Raw genomic sequence first — 16,580 nt, 5'->3', positions numbered from 1 at the left:
GGTGAGGCTGGGGGTGGGGGGGTGTGGGACTCTGGGGGCTGGTCAAGGACAGGGAGCCACCAGGGAGGGGGTCCAAGCAAGTGCACGGCCTGGTCTGCAAAGGGACATGTACCACTTACAACAGATGTGACCAAGGGTCAGTGTCACTGAGAAAGCACTCACAAACCACTTTTTCATATGACCCCGTTATAAAATCACACAAAATATATGAATTCACACTCGCAAAATGCAAATGGCTTATAATTACAAGCCTTTGAGAAATACCCAGTCTTACCAGCAATCAAAGAACTGAAGCAAATGAGAGAAGACAACCATTTCTCATTTATCAGTTTAGCAAACATTCAAACCAACACTGAATACTTGCAACTGAGGGCAAAGTAAAGTAATACTACTCATAGACACTGCCCGTGGGAACAACAACTGGTGTAACTCACCCGGAAAGGACCCTAACTTTTAAGAAGTGTAAAATATCCATACCATCTGATCCAGAAATCCCCCTCCAGGGAACTACTCCTGGTCATATGGTTTGTATTAAGAATGCACTGTTACGGGCGCCTGGGTGGCTCAGTCGGTTAAGCTTCTGACTTTGCTCAGGTCGTGATCTCACAGTTCGTGAGTTTGAGCCCCGCGTTGGGCTCTGTGCTGACAGCTTGGAGCCTGCTTCGGATTCTGTGTCTCCCTCTCTCTCTGCCCCTCCCACTCAAAAATAACCGTTGAAAAAAATGGTAAATCAAAAAAAAAAAGGATGCACTTTTATAAACGCAAAGGGGTTAAATGAAAGTCCTGTCGATGGAGGGCTCCTGGTTACTACACAGCAGGATGAACAGCAGGAATGGTGTTCCCATCACATCAGGTAGAAACAACCTATTTTATGATACTGATAGAAGGTCTTATAAAATATTTTATATTTTTTAATTTATTTGAGAGAGAGTGAGCGGGGGAGGGGCAGAGAGAGAATCCTGAGCAGGCTCCACACTGTCAGCACAGAGCCCCACATGGGGCTCGAACTCACAAACTGTGAGATCGTGACCTGAGCCGAAACCAAGAGTTGGACACTTAACCGACTAGCCACCCAGGTGCCCCTAAAAGACTTTCTTGTAATGAGAAAAGAAATAGGAAGGTTGATTACAGACCCCTTAGGGGTGTTTCTTTATCCAATAATTAGTGACCACGACGCAGGCACTGTTCTAGGTACTGCGGCAAGAGCAGTGACCAAAACACAAGGGATGTGTTCTCACAAGGCTTACATCCCAGCAGTGGGAGACCAGTAACACACAATTCAGTACGTATATGTCAGGCACTGTGAAGACGAAAAAGTAGGGTGGGGGGGGGTGGGCAGTGACAGGTGCTGTGCTAAGTCAGTCTGACAACAGACTATCTCAGTGCACTGGTGAGAGCTGGGAATGAGCAGCTTCTTAACACTTTGAGATCATTACGGAGTCAGTATGCATTTGTGACTCACTGTTTTCATGGAAAACTGAGTTCTAAATTCCAGACACCAGACATACAGACATATTTGCAGAACACAATCTGGTTTAAGCTGCCATGCTACTCAAGCAGTGGGAAAAAACCCTTCACTACTGATCACATTGTTAAGTTTTTCAGGAAACTACCCACCTGACGAGACATGTACATGGAATAGGATGGCTTACCCCAAGTTTTCTTCCTTCTGAAGGGGCTCTAGACAGATCTCCGTTTTCCTTCCCAGTTTATACTCCCTGATAAATGAAACAAAATACTATTGAGTGACATTTAAGGTTTTAGATTTTTGGGGGGAAAATTCTAAGTTTTCTCTTGAGCAAAAGAATATACTAAATAAGAACACTCAATATTTGGGAGGCAACTATGAACAAATGGATGCCAACAAACTGGACAGGCTGGAAAAAAATGGGTAAGTCTTGGAACATACTAGACTTAGTATGCACTAAATAGAAAATCTGAACAGACCAACTACTAGCAAGGGAACTGAATCAGAAAAGTCCAGGACCAGATGGTTTTACTGGTGTGTGTGTGTGTGTGTGTGTGTGTTTTTAATTTTTTAATGTTTATTTTTGAGAGAGAGAGCGTGCGCAAGCATGAGTTGGGAAGGAGCAGAGAGAGGGAGGGAGACACAGTAGGCTCCACACTGTCAGCACCAGAGCCCACCGCAGGGCTCAAACCCACGAACTGCAAGATCATGACCTGAGCCGAAGTAGGATGCTTAACCGACTGAGCCACACAAGCGCCCCACACTGGTTAATTCTAATAAACATTTCAAGAATTAATACCAATCCTCTTCAGGCTCTTTCAAAAAACAGAATAGGGAACACTTGTAAATTTCTATTATGAGGCCAGCCTTACCCTGATACAAAACCTGACTTAACAAACCAAATTCAACAGTACATTAAAAGAATCCTACACCATGATCAAGGAGAATTTATTGCAGGGATGTAAGAGTGATTCAATATCTGCAAATCAATCAATGTGATACAGTAACAAAACTAAGGGTATATATCTAATCATCTCAATAGAGGAAGAAAGAGCATTTGACCAAAATTCTACATCCTTTCCTGATAAATATTCTCAACACAATGAGTAGAGACAAAACACAACTTGACATAATTAAGGCCATATATGACAAGCTCACAGCTAACATGCTGAGTGGTAAAGTCTGCAAGCCCTTCCTCTACCATCAGGAGTAAGAAGACGCCCGCTCGCTGCCCTCGTTCAGCACAGTCCTGGAAGTCCTTCCGAGAGCAATGAAACACGGAGTAGAAAAGGCATTCAAATCAAAAAGAAATAAGTAAAACTGTCTCCAGTTACAGAAGACATATTATATATAGGAAACCCTAAACACCAAAGAACTATTAAAATAAATGAATTCGGTAAAGTCTCAGGATACAAAATCAGTATACAAAAATCATTTAATGTTTTACACACTAACACTGAACTATCAGGAAGACAAATTAAGAAAACAGTCCCATTTACCAGCATTGAAAAGAATAAAATACGCAGGAAGAGATTTTAACCCAGGAGGCCAAAGATTGATATGTTGAAGACACTGATGACAGAAAACTCTCTGAAGAAACAAATAAGTGGAAAAGAAATTCCACGTTTGTGAATTGGAAGAATATTGTTAAAATGTCCACATTACCCAGAGATATCTATAGACTCGATGCAATCTCTATCAATTTCAATGGCATTTTTCACCGAAACAGAAAACCAATTCTAAAATTTGTACAGAACCGCAAAAGATCCCAAAGAGCCAAAGCAATCTTGAGAACAAAGCTGGAGACATCACCCTTCCTGATTTCAAACTACAGTTACCAAAACAATACGGTTTTGCCATAAAAACAGACACAAAGACCAATGGAGAAGAACAGAGACCTCAGCAATGAACCCATGCACGTACGGCCCATGAGTTTACAACAAAGGAGCCAAGACTCCGCACTGGGGAGAGGAGAGTCTCTTCAACAGACGGTGTTGGGAAAACCAGACAGCCACGTGCAAAAGAACGGAACCGATCGCTCTCTTACGCTGCGCACAAAAATCAGCCCAAAAACTCTTCCTTGGAAGCCGAGCGGCTTCGCTCGCTTTCTGCCGCCACCTCGAGGGGAAAAGCAGGTCGTGGGGGCAAGATGCGGGCCGCTGTCTGCTCTGTGCCACGGACAGCTACCGGCACAGCTGGAGCCTCGCGTGTCCCCGCGGCCGGGTGCAGCGCGGCGACATCGGCCCTGTCCTGTTACACCGAGGGCGGTGTGGTCCCATGCCCAAGTGACTATGGCCGGTGATCTGGGAACAGCAGAGCCTGCAGCGCTTAAGGACAGTCGATTCCTGCACGCAAACTGGGCCCGAGGCGATGCATATCATCTCAGTGTCTTCCGTGGTCCCAGGAGATTGGTTTCACTACATCAGTGGCAGTTTATTTTGTGGACGTGACAGACCCACAACTCTCATCGGTGGCCATTTACGTTCACTTCAGTGCCATCCACTACTGCCAGACCCGGGATGCTGGAAGGTCAGAGTAACGCCAGATGCGTTCCGACTGCGTTCGTCACAGTGGACCCCGCGTTGTCTTCAGTAGACAGTCGCTTTGGTAGCCCCAGTGCCAGCTCCACGCCACCGCACCTCCGTCAGACCTGACTGCCCTTCCTACATTACCGGTGTATTAAAATGACTGAATACGAACATTAAGCACCCCACGAACCTGGGCTGATGGAGAGACTGTAGAGAAAATGAAAAAAAGATCCACGGGGGGGCACATCTTGGGTGGGGGGAGCATGGGAGGAGGGAAATGACTAATGAAGCTAATTAAGAGAATTAAGAGGAGAATTCAAATCTGCTTTCTACTCTCATTAACAATTAGCAGGGCACTGGCCAGAGTCTGTACCCTGTGTTTTACCTTAACAACATTCTACTTACTCTTTGTATATTTAAGCGTTGTAAGGAAATGTGTTTCAATCAAAACCGAACATGAGATAAAGGAAAGAGATGTGGCGTTTGCAACACTCTATCTATCGCAAACGCTTTTGTTGTGTCTCTGTAAAATACAGCCTATGTATGCATGTAAGTGTTCTCGTCCTGATGTTGCTACTTCCATGACAAAGAAGAAAAAAAAAAGAATGAAAAAAAAAAAGAAAAAAAATTGCAAGAAAGAAATCAGGCTCATAGCAGCTACTGTGTAGAAATTTCCCCCTACTTCTAATTTGCTGAAACAAGAAAAAAAAATCTTTTATTTGTGATATTTTCAGAGACAAGTGCTCTAATATGGTGTATTTAAATAATACAAACTTAAAAAAAAAGCAACTCAAAATGGATTAAAGACTTGAATGAAAGGCCACAAACCACAAAACTCCTAGAAGAAAACACAGGAGGTAGGCTCCCTGACATTGGCCTTGGCGATGACTTTTTTGGATTTGGTACTGATACCAAAAGGAAAAGCCAAGAAAAGCAAAAATAAGTGGGACTGACTGCATCAAATTAAAAAGCTTTTGCACAGCAAAGGAAACCATCAGTCAATGAAAAAGCCACCTATGAAATGGGTGAAAATACCTGCAAATCATCTATGTGATAAAGGGTTAAGAAAGAACCCAGAAAGCTCAAAAGCAAGAAACCTCTGAAACAGTCCAGTAAAAAAATGGGCAGAGGAACCGAATAGACACTTTCCTGAAGAAGATCTACAGGTGGCCAAAAGGCACGTGAAAAGGTGAACATCACTCCTCATCAAGGAAATGCAAATCGCAACCACCCTGAGATGCCACCTCCCACCAGCATCAGGAAGACGAGATAAGTGCTGGCGAGGGTGTGGAGAAAAGGGAGCCCTGTGCACTGTTGGTGGGAAAGTAAATTGGTGAAGCCAATCTTCTGGAGGTTCCTCAAAAAATTAAAAGTAGAATTGCCAATATGACCTAGCACTTCTGGGTATGCACGGAAATGAAAACAAAATCTCAAACAGGTACTATTCACAGCAGCATTATTCACAACAGCCAGGATTTGGAAACACCTAAGTGTCCATCACAGACAATGACGTGGTGTCTATACGTGTAAGCGACAGACTATCATTCGGCCACGAGAAAGAAGGACAGCCTATCGTCTGTGACAACATGGATGGACCTTGAGGACATTATGCGAGTAACGTGGAGTGAGTGAGACAGAGAAAGATAAATCCTGTACGATCTCACAAATATGTGGAATCTGAAAAGGCCGGACTCCTAGGAACAGAGAGTACGTGACGGTTTCTAGGGCTGCAGGAAAAGAGGAGATGCTGATCACAGAGTCCAAACGTCCGGGAGGAAGACAAGTGAGTTCTGAGGCTCTAATGTACAGCCCAGCTCTTCCCGTTCACCGTGCTGTATCCCATATTTGAAAGTTGCTAGGAGAGCAGATCTTGAATGTTCTTACCATGAAAAAGAAATGGTAATTATGTGATGCGATGCAGGTGTTCGCTAACGCTATGGTGGCAATCATTCTAAATTTACACAGTGCTAACATGTCAATTATATCTCAATAAAGCTTGAAAAAAACCTCAAAATTCTGTTCACGGTAGCTGAAGCACAGTAAAAACACACAAAGCTACATGTATGCTTAATGTGGCAAACTAAAGGCCCAGTTTCTGCTTCAAAGCGTCTACCTGACAACAGGCTACCTGCCTTCTCCCCCGGCCTCTCACCACCTGGTACCACAGCGGTGCAGGAAACGGAAGACAGAGTATCGAGGGAGAACCTACTTGAGTTGCTGCAGGTTGGTCCGTAAAAGCCTGCCGGGGCGCTTACTTTCCAACGTCCAGGCTCTAAGGAAGGCTGGGGACGGGATGACGAAATCAGAGGAGGACAAGGTCATGGCCTAGAAAAGAAACAAGACGTTTCTCCAATGGTGTGAAAAAGCACTCCCGCAACATGTATTGTTTTGGATGAAACTGAAGCCCTACACAGTGTCATCTGATGGAAAGAGTATCTCGCATAATGATAAAATCTATAAAAAAAAAAAAAAATCTCAGGGATGTCGCTTGAATGCAATCAGTCCAGTTACTGTTGTATTCCTCTCTAGGGAAACCAGCTTGTGGGATAAGTGAATTTTCTACTGAGCCATAAGCTCCTTTTAAATCATGTTTTAGAAAATGAAACTTAGAAATTAATTTCTATGAGTATAACTCACAAGAGCTCCAATGAAAGCAAGGGGTTCATCATCTGCTTTCTTTACTGTTAACGTAGTTCTTCAGAGTTTCCTCAGTCAGTGAGAGAACTTGAATTTGAAATGTTTCGGAATCTTTGGATGCAACTGCTAGGCCTCAACTTCTGCACTAATTTTGCAGGGGCTGAGAACTATTTATAGATTTAGGTTGTAGTATATAAAATGGCCAGTATTGGGGCGCCTGGGTGGCTCTGTCGGTTGAGCGCCGACTTCGGCTCAGCTCACGATCTCGCGGTCCGTGAGTTCGAGCCCCGCGTCGGGCTCTGTGCTGACAGCTCAGAGCCCAGAGCCTGGAGCCTGTTCCAGATTCTGTGTGTCTCTCTCTCTGACCCTCCCCCATTCATGCTCTGTCTCTCTCTGTCTCAAAAATAAATAAACGTTAAAAATAAAAATAAAAAAAAAATAAAATGGCCAGTATTCATTTTTTTATCTAAAAACAGCAATTTTGTATCTCTCAATCCAATATAAGACAAAAAAGTCTCCCCTCCTGTCCCTCATGGGAATAAGACCATTTGCTGCTTCTGAGGAAGGTTATTTCATACGCCGAGGACACAACAGGAAAGTCAAGATCAGCCACTGATACTCAATTGGACACCCCGATTTTTTTTTTAAGAGAAAGGGATGCCCAGTAACAGTAAGATGCTTCTTAAGCATTTTGTGTTGTTTTCAATCCAGCCCTTCCATTTGGACCGAATGCCCTTTCTCTACTAATGTTAATACAGAAGAAAATGATACAGTATCCAGTTTGACCCCCTACCGTAAAGCTGATGTCTGGACCTGGGAGACAGATAACACGTCTTTCAACGGACAACATTTAACACATGGATCACGATGATACAAAAACAATGTAAATAAAGGGGTAAAGTGAATGCTTTACAGATGTTTCAATAAATCATGTTTCCTTACAGACATCAAAATGAACATAAGCTGCAAGTCACTGAGGACAAATTGAAATGAAAGCACACAGCATGCCTGTCAGAGTGGGGGGAAATGAAAGGCACAAGGCCAGTGGCAGAAACAAACACCAGGGGCCATCTGCGTGAGTCGCCTGTTGGGTACTTACCACTGAACATGGCATATAACACATGCCATATCAGAACAGACTGTAAGTGAGGCAAAAGGAAATAGAAGAAGATATTAATATCTCACTGGAAGAAGCCACGCCACCACTAACGTGCGCCACGGGAGCAAGTCTGACCTGGGACTTCAGCTCCAGCAAGGTGGCCTCTTCTGAGATCTCGAGGTCCCCCACGTGGCGGAGGGAAGCCTCTGCATACAGGTCACCTGGAGCGCCTACGAGGGACAGAGCTGGAGGTTAGAGAGGAGCTTTGCCGTGTGTTCGCTTCCTATTTCTGAAATACACGCCATGTTTTGATATTACAAACAGGGTTAGTATAGCTCCATTCAAGAAACTACGAATCCGAGTTCCTCAAATTGGGTCCCTGGGGACTTGGGAAGGGAGGAGGCCACGCCTGGTACACTGGCAGGGAGGGAGGATGCTGTGGGCACAATGCCACGGTTCTCTCACTGCAGTGGGTTTGAGGAGTCTCACGCTTGTGATGTCCACCTAGAATATTCTTCTCCACGTTTTCTCCTTCCTCAGAGAGAACTTTACTGGGAGGATCCTCAGCCCTTACTATTTTACCTTCTTGTTTCTCTCGTAACACTTACCCCAACACGTTTTGTCTGTTTTCTTGTGTGTATGGCTTTCCTACTCTGTCTCCCCAAGACAATGGTCATTTTCCACAGAGGGCAGGCATTCTCCATCTATCCTGCTGGTCTTTCCAGTGTCTGGGATTGGTGGACGCCACATAGTAAATGGCCAGTAAATGTCTACTGACTAAAATTTCCTTGACAGTAAGAAGGACTTTCTACATTTGTTTTAAAAAGGCAAAACCAAAATGTTCTCTTATCTAAAACTCTAGACATAAAAATTGGTAACTAAATTTAAAACTCATTTTTGCTTTGTTGATTGCTGGACACAGTGCTGATACACAGTAAGATATCAGATTAAGTAAATGAAGTAAAAAAGCTCTTTGTGAGTGGTTCTTCTGTCTTAAGTACACCACGAGCTGATGCCACCAGAAGATACTTTTAGGAAACTCTCAGGAACGAAAACATATTTCCCATATATTGTGATACAGAAGGACTATCAAAAAATGAACTATTTTGGGGGCGCCTGGGTGGTTGAGCATCCGACCGGCTCAGATCATGATGTCACGGTTCCGGAGTTCGAGCCCTGAGTTGGGTGCTGTGCTGACAGCTCGCACTCTGGAGCCTGCTTCAGATTCTGGCCCCCCCCTCTACCCCTCCCCCACTCATATTCCATCAGATTCTGGCCCCCCCCCCCTCTGCCCCTCCCCCACTCGTATTCCATCTCTCAAAAATAAACATTCAAAAAAAAAAAAACTTTTTTCTTTACTTTCATGGAGAAAGACACTGCTTTTTAAGTTTGTATCCAATTCTCTATATAATTAATATTCTACCACCAAAGCATTTTTAGAATTAGTGCGTATGTAATATAACCCAAACAAACAAAAAAACTTAATGCCAATTTCAGAGGTAATTCAACATGAAGTATTTTATTGCTCGTTACGTATAATCCTGACTTCAGAGTAAGGAGACAACAACGTGACTCATCTGTGTTCATTTCAGTACTGAGGCTTTAAAAGGTAAAAAGAAATATTAAGTGTGTAATACCTCAAGGCACTAGAACAGCTAAATAATGAAGTAAAACACAACAAAAAGAAAAAAATATGTAAAGAGGTGGTCCTACCATAAATATATTCTTTATTTAGCTACAAGGAAAATTAACTTGTGTTTTCTCTGTAATGAAGTGAAAATCTTTTTACGACACATTCCACCTCTCTGCTAGTGACTTCTTGCTCATCACGATGTGCGCGCTCAATTCTGTCCGTGGAGAACAACTTAGAGTAAAACAGCGTTCGCACTCGGGCTTCTCAGAAGTCAGAGGTGAGGGGTGGGGACCTGGCGGGGGAGGCAGGAAGGAGGGAGCCGGCAGGTGTGGTCTCTGCCGTGGGGGCCGCGGAGGAGCCCCTGCGGGGACTAAAGACTCAGTGTCCCAATCTGCTACAATAAATGGGCTAAATTCATGAGGCTCTTGTGGGGTGAAAACATCTGATACACTGATTAATAAGGATAATAAGAGCCGGCACTTTATAGGGGTGACAAAGCACTGTAGGAAAATAGGACAGTGTTATCGTGGCATGAGTTATGGAATAAACAGGTTTCGATTTTCAGCCTTACACTGAAGACACATACTTCCTTTGTCACTTTACTTTTCTTTAGGACACACTGGCTGCCACTGTTCTGTTCTCACCTTGGGTGGAAGTAGCTGTCCAGACCCCACTTGGAGAAGGGGTACCGTCCACCTGGTCCTGATGACTCTTCCAATGACCGGAGGGACCCCCAGGCTGGTACCACCAGATGGGCACCTTCAGGAAACCCTGAAGAATGGAGCATTTCTAACTTCTGTGACGTACATGCATGGAGTGAATTTCTACTTCCACAGAGAGAAATATCTTGATAACAGAAAACGTTCCTGAATGTATTACTTTTCTTTTTAGATTACTAACTGCCATATGCTACATCTGTTTATTGTTTTTACAATCAAAAGTTTAAGATCGGGGCTCCTGGGTGGCTCAGTTGGTTAAGCACCCGACTCTTGATTTAGGCTCAGGTCGTGATCTTGTGGTTTGTGAGATCGGGCCCTGCGTCAGGCTCTGTGCCATCAGCGCAGAGCCTGCTTGGAATTCTCTCTCTTCCTTGCCCCTCTCCTGCTCTCTCCCAAAAAAAAAAAAAAAAAAAAAAAAAAAAAAAAGTTTAAAGTCATAAAAAAAATTAGTCTTTGGGATGGACGACTGGGACCCAGTGTTCTTTGCTTAGAAGTATCTTAGTAGATACACTTACTTGTAGTATCTTACCACAATAAATGACAAGTATAAACAAGATAACAAAATATTTAACAGAATAAACTGTACAAATATTTTCAGGCATTGTAAGAGCTCCACTAGTACAATGCACCTGTTAGAAGCAGTTTTCACTCATTAAAATTCCTACTAAAGGAACTTTATAAAGAAGGAAGAACCTACGGCTCTAAGTTGGATTCCTATATACAAACTACAGGAAATAAAGCTGATATATTAGCCCACGTACACAAAGCCACAGATGCAAACTGTTTACGGTGGCAAAAACCACAAACCGGTTACATTATGGTAGGCCATAACCTTTGACAAAGTGATTTCAGTTCTAGGAACTTATCCCGTAGATACATGCGTGCAAATGGCACGTATGCGATATTTTTTGCAGTGTTATTTGTATCAACAAGAGACTGGAAACCACCTAAATCCTTGAAAAGAGACTGGATGGATAAACCACGGTACCTCCACACAATGGACTATATTACATAGCCATCAAACAATGAAATAGCTGTACGTATACTAACGTAACATATATATGGAGATAAAATATTCATGAAGAAAGGGAGGTACAGAAAAAGAATTGCATATGATCTTTTGGGTAAAGAAAAACATGCATGTACACAAACATGTATGTATGTGCTACGTATGTACACATACACACGTGTGTGCATATGTGTGCATTAAAAAGTATATACTTCTGGAAGGATACAATGGAAACTGGTTGCCTACAGAGGAAGGGCACTGAGCAGCTGGAGGGCAGGAGGGATGCTTACTTTTCCTGGCCCCGCTTTTTATACACTTTAAATTTTGTATTATGAATATTACCCATTAAAAAGTTCACTTTAAAGGTCATGGAATAAAACAGAATTCTAAGAAGTGATGCAGAAGAATAAGGTGTGTGCTGATATGAGATCCTCAAGATACAGTAAGTGAATAAAAACAAAAACCAAGTGTAAAACAATGCAAAGAATACGACCCCCTTCACGTAAACGTTAGAAGGGAACACACATATCCTTCTGTACCATTCTGCATGCAAACAGGCATCAGTTTTTTCTTGGAAGGATATGCAAGGGAAAGTAAATTCATTCTCTCTCTGGGGAGAAAAATATGGGAAAACCTTTTTCATTTTATGGCCTTCCATGGTATTTGAATTTTCTAATCATAACCAAATGGTTATCTCAGTGCTGGAATCTGGGATCATTTTTTTTTAACTTTTGCCTTTACATGTGTTCACATTAAAAATAACCATTTTTATTTTGGGGCGCCTGGGTGGCTCGGTCAGTTAAGCGTCCGACTTCAGCTCAGGTCATGATCTCATGGTCCGTGAGTTCGAGCCCTGCGTCGGGCTCTGTGCTGACAGCTCAGAGCCTGGAGCCTGTTTCGGATTCTGTGTCTCCCTCTCTCTCTGCTCCTCCCCTGTTCATGCTCTGTCTCTCTCTGTCTCAAAAAAATAAATAAACGTTAAAAAAAAAAAAATAACCAAATAAATAATGGTCTTAAGAAGCGGTAATACGGGGGCACCTGGGTGGCTCAGTCAGTTGAGCATCTGACTTTGGCTCAGGTCACGATCTCACGGTTTGTGAGTTCAAGGCCCACCTGGGGCTCGCTGCTGTCAGTGCAGAGCCCGCCTCAGATTCTCTGTCCTCCTCTCTCTGCCCCTCCGCTTGCACTAACATTAAAAAAAAAAAAAAAAAGTGGTAACATGCAGTGTTTATTTAAGAGCTCTCAGATGTGGCTGATTAGGGATGTCAATGTGGTGCAGCTTTCTGGGAAAGCAGCGTGGCAAGATACAGACAGTGTCTGGTCTGTAAAAGTTCATACCTTCTGACTTGCTGATTTTGACTCTGGAACAATTTTAAGGAGGATTTGTATTTAAGTATTAACAAATTTAAAACGGGAATATATATGAATTAAACCATGGTAAGGCATACACTGGCTATGATGATTATTTTTGGATTTTGTAGTCAGGTTAAAAAATGAAATATGAGAAGTAGGAAATAACATCGTATACAAACTGGTTTTGTAAGAGGGAAACCTATAAAGATGTAGAATCTGGCAGCTGTCTGATCAGAGAACTTACCCCAAATCTCATCATTCTCTTCGTGATGGGTCACATTTCCCCACAATGAGAATATACCATCTTTGTAATCTGAAAGCACTAACTGTGATTTATAAAATGTCAATTCAGAAGCGAAATCTTACCGGAAGAGGAAGTTTCCCTTCAATTAAAAGCAAGGTATCTCCAGAACATATCGTGAGTTCTTTCAGGGATGCGTCCTGGGGAAAGAAATTCCTTTATGAGTTCTGACAGCAACAAACAGAGATTAGGTTCTTTTCTTTGCACCAGATGCCTCTACTACCCATTCAAGAAAGAAAGAAACAGTAAGGCAGCTATGGGGGAAGACAGGAAATAAACGGAGGCTGTAAAACAGCACATCATTACGTATTAAATTATCGGGTATGAACCGGAAGTATCATAAAAGATTAGGGGAGGGGGGAAGTGGACAGAATGAGAAAGGATGAGAGCCTGAGCTACACAGGATGAAATTCTAGTTAAGCCTAAAGGATGGGTTTGATTTGGAAAAAGCTGGAGGAAACGAGAGAAGGAATTCTCCTGACAAGAAAAGGGTTACAGTAGAGGTTATGTCAAGAATCCAAGAAGAGCTGAGAGATGGGCCGACTAGAGTGTCAGTTGGAGAGGGAACTGATCGGAGGGCGGGGGGGAGGGGGGTGGTGTCACAGGTGGAAGGGCTGTGAACTAGAAATAAAGGAGTTTTTAGGTGCTTTGAAAAAAGGCACTCAAGTTTTCTGAGAAGGGTGTTTAAAGACCAGTCTGGCTGCCACAGAACGACATACTGAAGTGGGGAACACCTGACTTGGGGAAGCCGGTTGGTGTAATTTAGGTAAGAGGCCAAAAAAGAAGAAAAAAACTTGGCCCAGGTAGCCAGTGGTGGGAAGAATCAGGAAGGAGTGGAGGAGCTGAGAGGTCTCCGAAGGCCAAGACCAAATACGAAGGAGACAGGTAAGCAGGGGAGGTGCCACTGTGGGCTGAAGACACCAGGCTGGGAAACAGCAGGTCTGGGAGGAGGAGCCAGTCATGAGGACACTGAGATGGCTTTTAGACGAACCGATACCGATGTGGGAATTAACAGAGAAGAAAATGCAGAGACCACATGACCAGATACGCTCTCTGACATCCGAACCGTGTGTCCCCAAGATTCTCTGAGGTCCACTTCTTACTCTGGGCAGTCAGATTCCTGGCCAAGACTCAAAGGGGACTCTCTGTGCAGACTTGCTCAGCCCTGCACAGCGAAGAGTATTCCAGTGGGAGGGCCCCAGTCCACCTGCTTGAGTCAACCTTCTGATGATGTTCAATGCCACCACCTGTTACTGAACAGAGAGCACGCAGAGGCAGACTGCGGGAAGAGTGGCTGGTCACAAATGCCTAAGCTTTCTCACAGAGCTTCATCTTGGGGCTCCTTAGAGCCACGGTTTGATGCTACCTGAATCAGCAAGAAGACGGTTGACCAGATTCCAACTAGCCTGTGATAACACTGTTTCTAAGGCTACCGGAAGTCTGGATGGATCCTGAGATGCAGTTTTGATCAAAGCCTAAGTGACCGGCTGGGAAGATGAATTCTGCCATCGTTAACGTTCAGAGAAACGGAGATGAAAATATTCAGGCTTCCAAATTCAGAGTGTAGCTTCGCATTCTTTCACCGGCTCACATGTCTTCTGTTCTCTGAAGTTCTCTGTCTCTCAATGGGGAACTATTATTTCTAGGGACATACTCTCTGAAGTCAAAAGAGGACTAACACAGCTGTTAGAAACATTCCCACGGGGCTGAGATTTTCCCTCTGTGTCAAAAGCCCACAGTAAAGAAGTAAAAGTAGACCCAGGTACAGATTTTTGTGTCCTAAAAAAAAGATTAAAGTTTTCTCTCGAATGTATTCATGAGGGGGGTAGCTGTCCTGCAGGAAACACAAACAATCATTTTAAAGAACAAAATGTGTAGAAATAGTCTTACTTCTTCACATAAAGGCTCTCCCGCTTCATAGCACCAATCCATTTTCCGTAAATGCCATGTGTCTCCTGTGAAGGAATCAAAATCAGTATGAAAAAAAAATGATGAGTATATTTTAAGAGTTTGTCAATGATGTCCCTTTTGGATAAATGAATATCAAATGAGATTTGGTCTAATAACTACTATCTAACTTTTAAAGTAAATGATCTCTTCCAGCCATGATTGCTCTCCATCCCACTAAGATCTGCATACTTGTGAACAGAAATAACGCTTGCTGTGATCACACAATATTTACATTATACCTGTATTATTTACATGTCCACACCCATCACACACAAGTACACATATATGTACACGTATACCCAAGTACAGAATCTCTTCTAAAATCATTATGAAGTTGTTTTATTTCATGGTCCTGGTTGAAAGTATATGCTCGTATCTCTTGGCAACTGATAACATGCACAAACTATTCCCATCCAGTTATCAGTTAATCTAACAAAAAAAGTGTTTTTGAAATAGCATTTTAATGAAGTTGTTGTAAACGAACACTTAAAAATGTAAAATATTCTTTAATTAGATTACTGGCTCTCGATATGCTTCCTACATTGAGATGAAATGGGAAATTCTTTGAGGAGAGGGAAGCTGAACAGAGCAAGAGCTGGAAATCCTGGTCATGAAAAAACAAACAAACGCACCAGCCATGTCTTGTGAAGAGTGAGCCACGCCACCCACCCAGAGAAGCTGCAGCCAAAGGAGGAAACCTGGATCTCCTACTTCACCTGCACAGGCCACAGGTTTGAGTCCTTACAATACTGTTCTTTGCAGACCCTCTCCTGCCATTAGTTCTAGTTTTAAATACGGTAAGAATTACAGCAATATTTAACTTGATCTAAGTGTGTTTTAAAAACAACAAGCAGACACCACCAGGAAGCTGAAAGTGAACACCAATACTTCCAAGCATAACCCGGAAGGAAGAACTCAGGTTCTGTGGGCAGAGAGGCCCAGCTACTTGCCATGTGACTCTGAGTAAACCCTGCAGCCAGTCTCAGCCTCTGTCTGTCACCTGTGAGACGGGAACGGGCACTGTTCCTGCACAGGAGTGTAAGCTCCGAGGACAGGGCCCTTGTGCAGGCCCGTCAGCTTCCCTCCCGGCTACCGGAACCACAGGTTACCCTCCAGTGAAGTCTGAGGACCACAAATGCTCTAAGAGCTGCGTGATGCCCCTGTGAGCTGACTCGCGTGATTCCACCCAGACACCTACTTCAAAGATTTATTTTCTTCATTTGTATTACATTCCCTAGTCTCTAGCACAAAAATCCTGGCATGAAGCACAATGCGCTGAAATTCTGAATCCATGACATTAAAAAGAAAAAGAAAAAAAAAAAAACCCATCAGTGAACAGCCTGGGTAATTCTGGAGGGCATAAATCCTAACTTCGTCTCTGTGCCAGTGTCTGCTAACCCACAGCCAGACTTCTTCGAGCTTGCAAATATGAACCAGGAGACTTCACTGTGTACACACAGAGGTGTAAAGTGTGACAGACCTAGCCCAAAAATGTCTGAAAAGCTTTCATTAGGCTTGCAGATAATTTATTCTAAGGATATAGATAAGACTGCATCATTGTGGTCCGTAACTTACCTGGTAGGCCAGACTTCTCCAGCATGAGCTTTAAACACTGTTTAAAAAAACACACACACACACACACACATAGAAAAACCATGTTCATTAGTTTTCTGTTTTTGAGTTACAGTACTGTGAGAGATACCCCTTTTGGACCCTGCGCCTATTTGTATTACATTTAATAATTCCCGAAGAGATCAGGATGTACATAGCCACGGAGAGGATTTAAGCAAGCTCTGCTTCCTAAGAGCTGGAGCAAACCCAGGAGGGAAAAACAAGTTCCTGGTGTTTGCATCTGAGACTTAGATGCACCCAGGTCTATAGTG

The 16,580-nt window shown here is 43.2% G+C and overlaps 1 protein-coding gene and 2 long non-coding RNA genes across 16 annotated transcripts in view; 2 read left to right on the top strand and 1 right to left on the bottom strand.

Moving 5' to 3' along the window:
* USP40 (ubiquitin specific peptidase 40) overlaps positions 1 to 16,580 on the bottom strand; it is a 90,711-nt gene that overhangs the window by 7,259 nt on the left and 66,872 nt on the right. For 10 of the 14 annotated variants that reach the window (XM_058700671.1, XM_058700678.1, XM_058700654.1 and 7 more), the window contains 7 exons: positions 16,273 to 16,309; positions 14,638 to 14,702; positions 12,813 to 12,887; positions 10,010 to 10,136; positions 7,868 to 7,962; positions 6,206 to 6,321; positions 1,653 to 1,718 (listed from right to left, as the gene is read on the bottom strand). In XM_058700671.1, coding sequence (XP_058556654.1) covers positions 1,653 to 1,718; positions 6,206 to 6,321; positions 7,868 to 7,962; positions 10,010 to 10,136; positions 12,813 to 12,887; positions 14,638 to 14,702; positions 16,273 to 16,309 — 581 coding nt within the window. Of the gene's footprint in view, positions 1 to 1,652; positions 1,719 to 3,639; positions 5,876 to 6,205; positions 6,322 to 7,732; positions 7,773 to 7,867; positions 7,963 to 10,009; positions 10,137 to 12,812; positions 12,888 to 14,637; positions 14,703 to 16,272; positions 16,310 to 16,580 lie in introns of those variants that run through there. The other 4 variants (XR_009254061.1, XR_009254062.1, XM_058700703.1 and 1 more) reach the window with 4 other exon arrangements.
* On the top strand, positions 6,321 to 8,702 carry LOC131495691 (uncharacterized). The gene is made up of 2 exons (XR_009254070.1): positions 6,321 to 6,838; positions 7,085 to 8,702. It is a non-coding gene; the product is annotated as an uncharacterized LOC131495691 (long non-coding RNA).
* Positions 9,025 to 10,230, top strand: LOC131495695 (uncharacterized). The gene is made up of 2 exons (XR_009254072.1): positions 9,025 to 9,642; positions 9,979 to 10,230. It is a non-coding gene; the product is annotated as an uncharacterized LOC131495695 (long non-coding RNA).

Source organism: Neofelis nebulosa, chromosome 2 (assembly GCF_028018385.1).
Source record: "Neofelis nebulosa isolate mNeoNeb1 chromosome 2, mNeoNeb1.pri, whole genome shotgun sequence".
In the NCBI taxonomy this organism is placed as follows: domain Eukaryota; kingdom Metazoa; phylum Chordata; class Mammalia; order Carnivora; family Felidae; genus Neofelis; species Neofelis nebulosa.
Note: the sequence above shows the minus strand (reverse complement) of the source record. Positions and strands in the feature narration are given on the sequence as shown.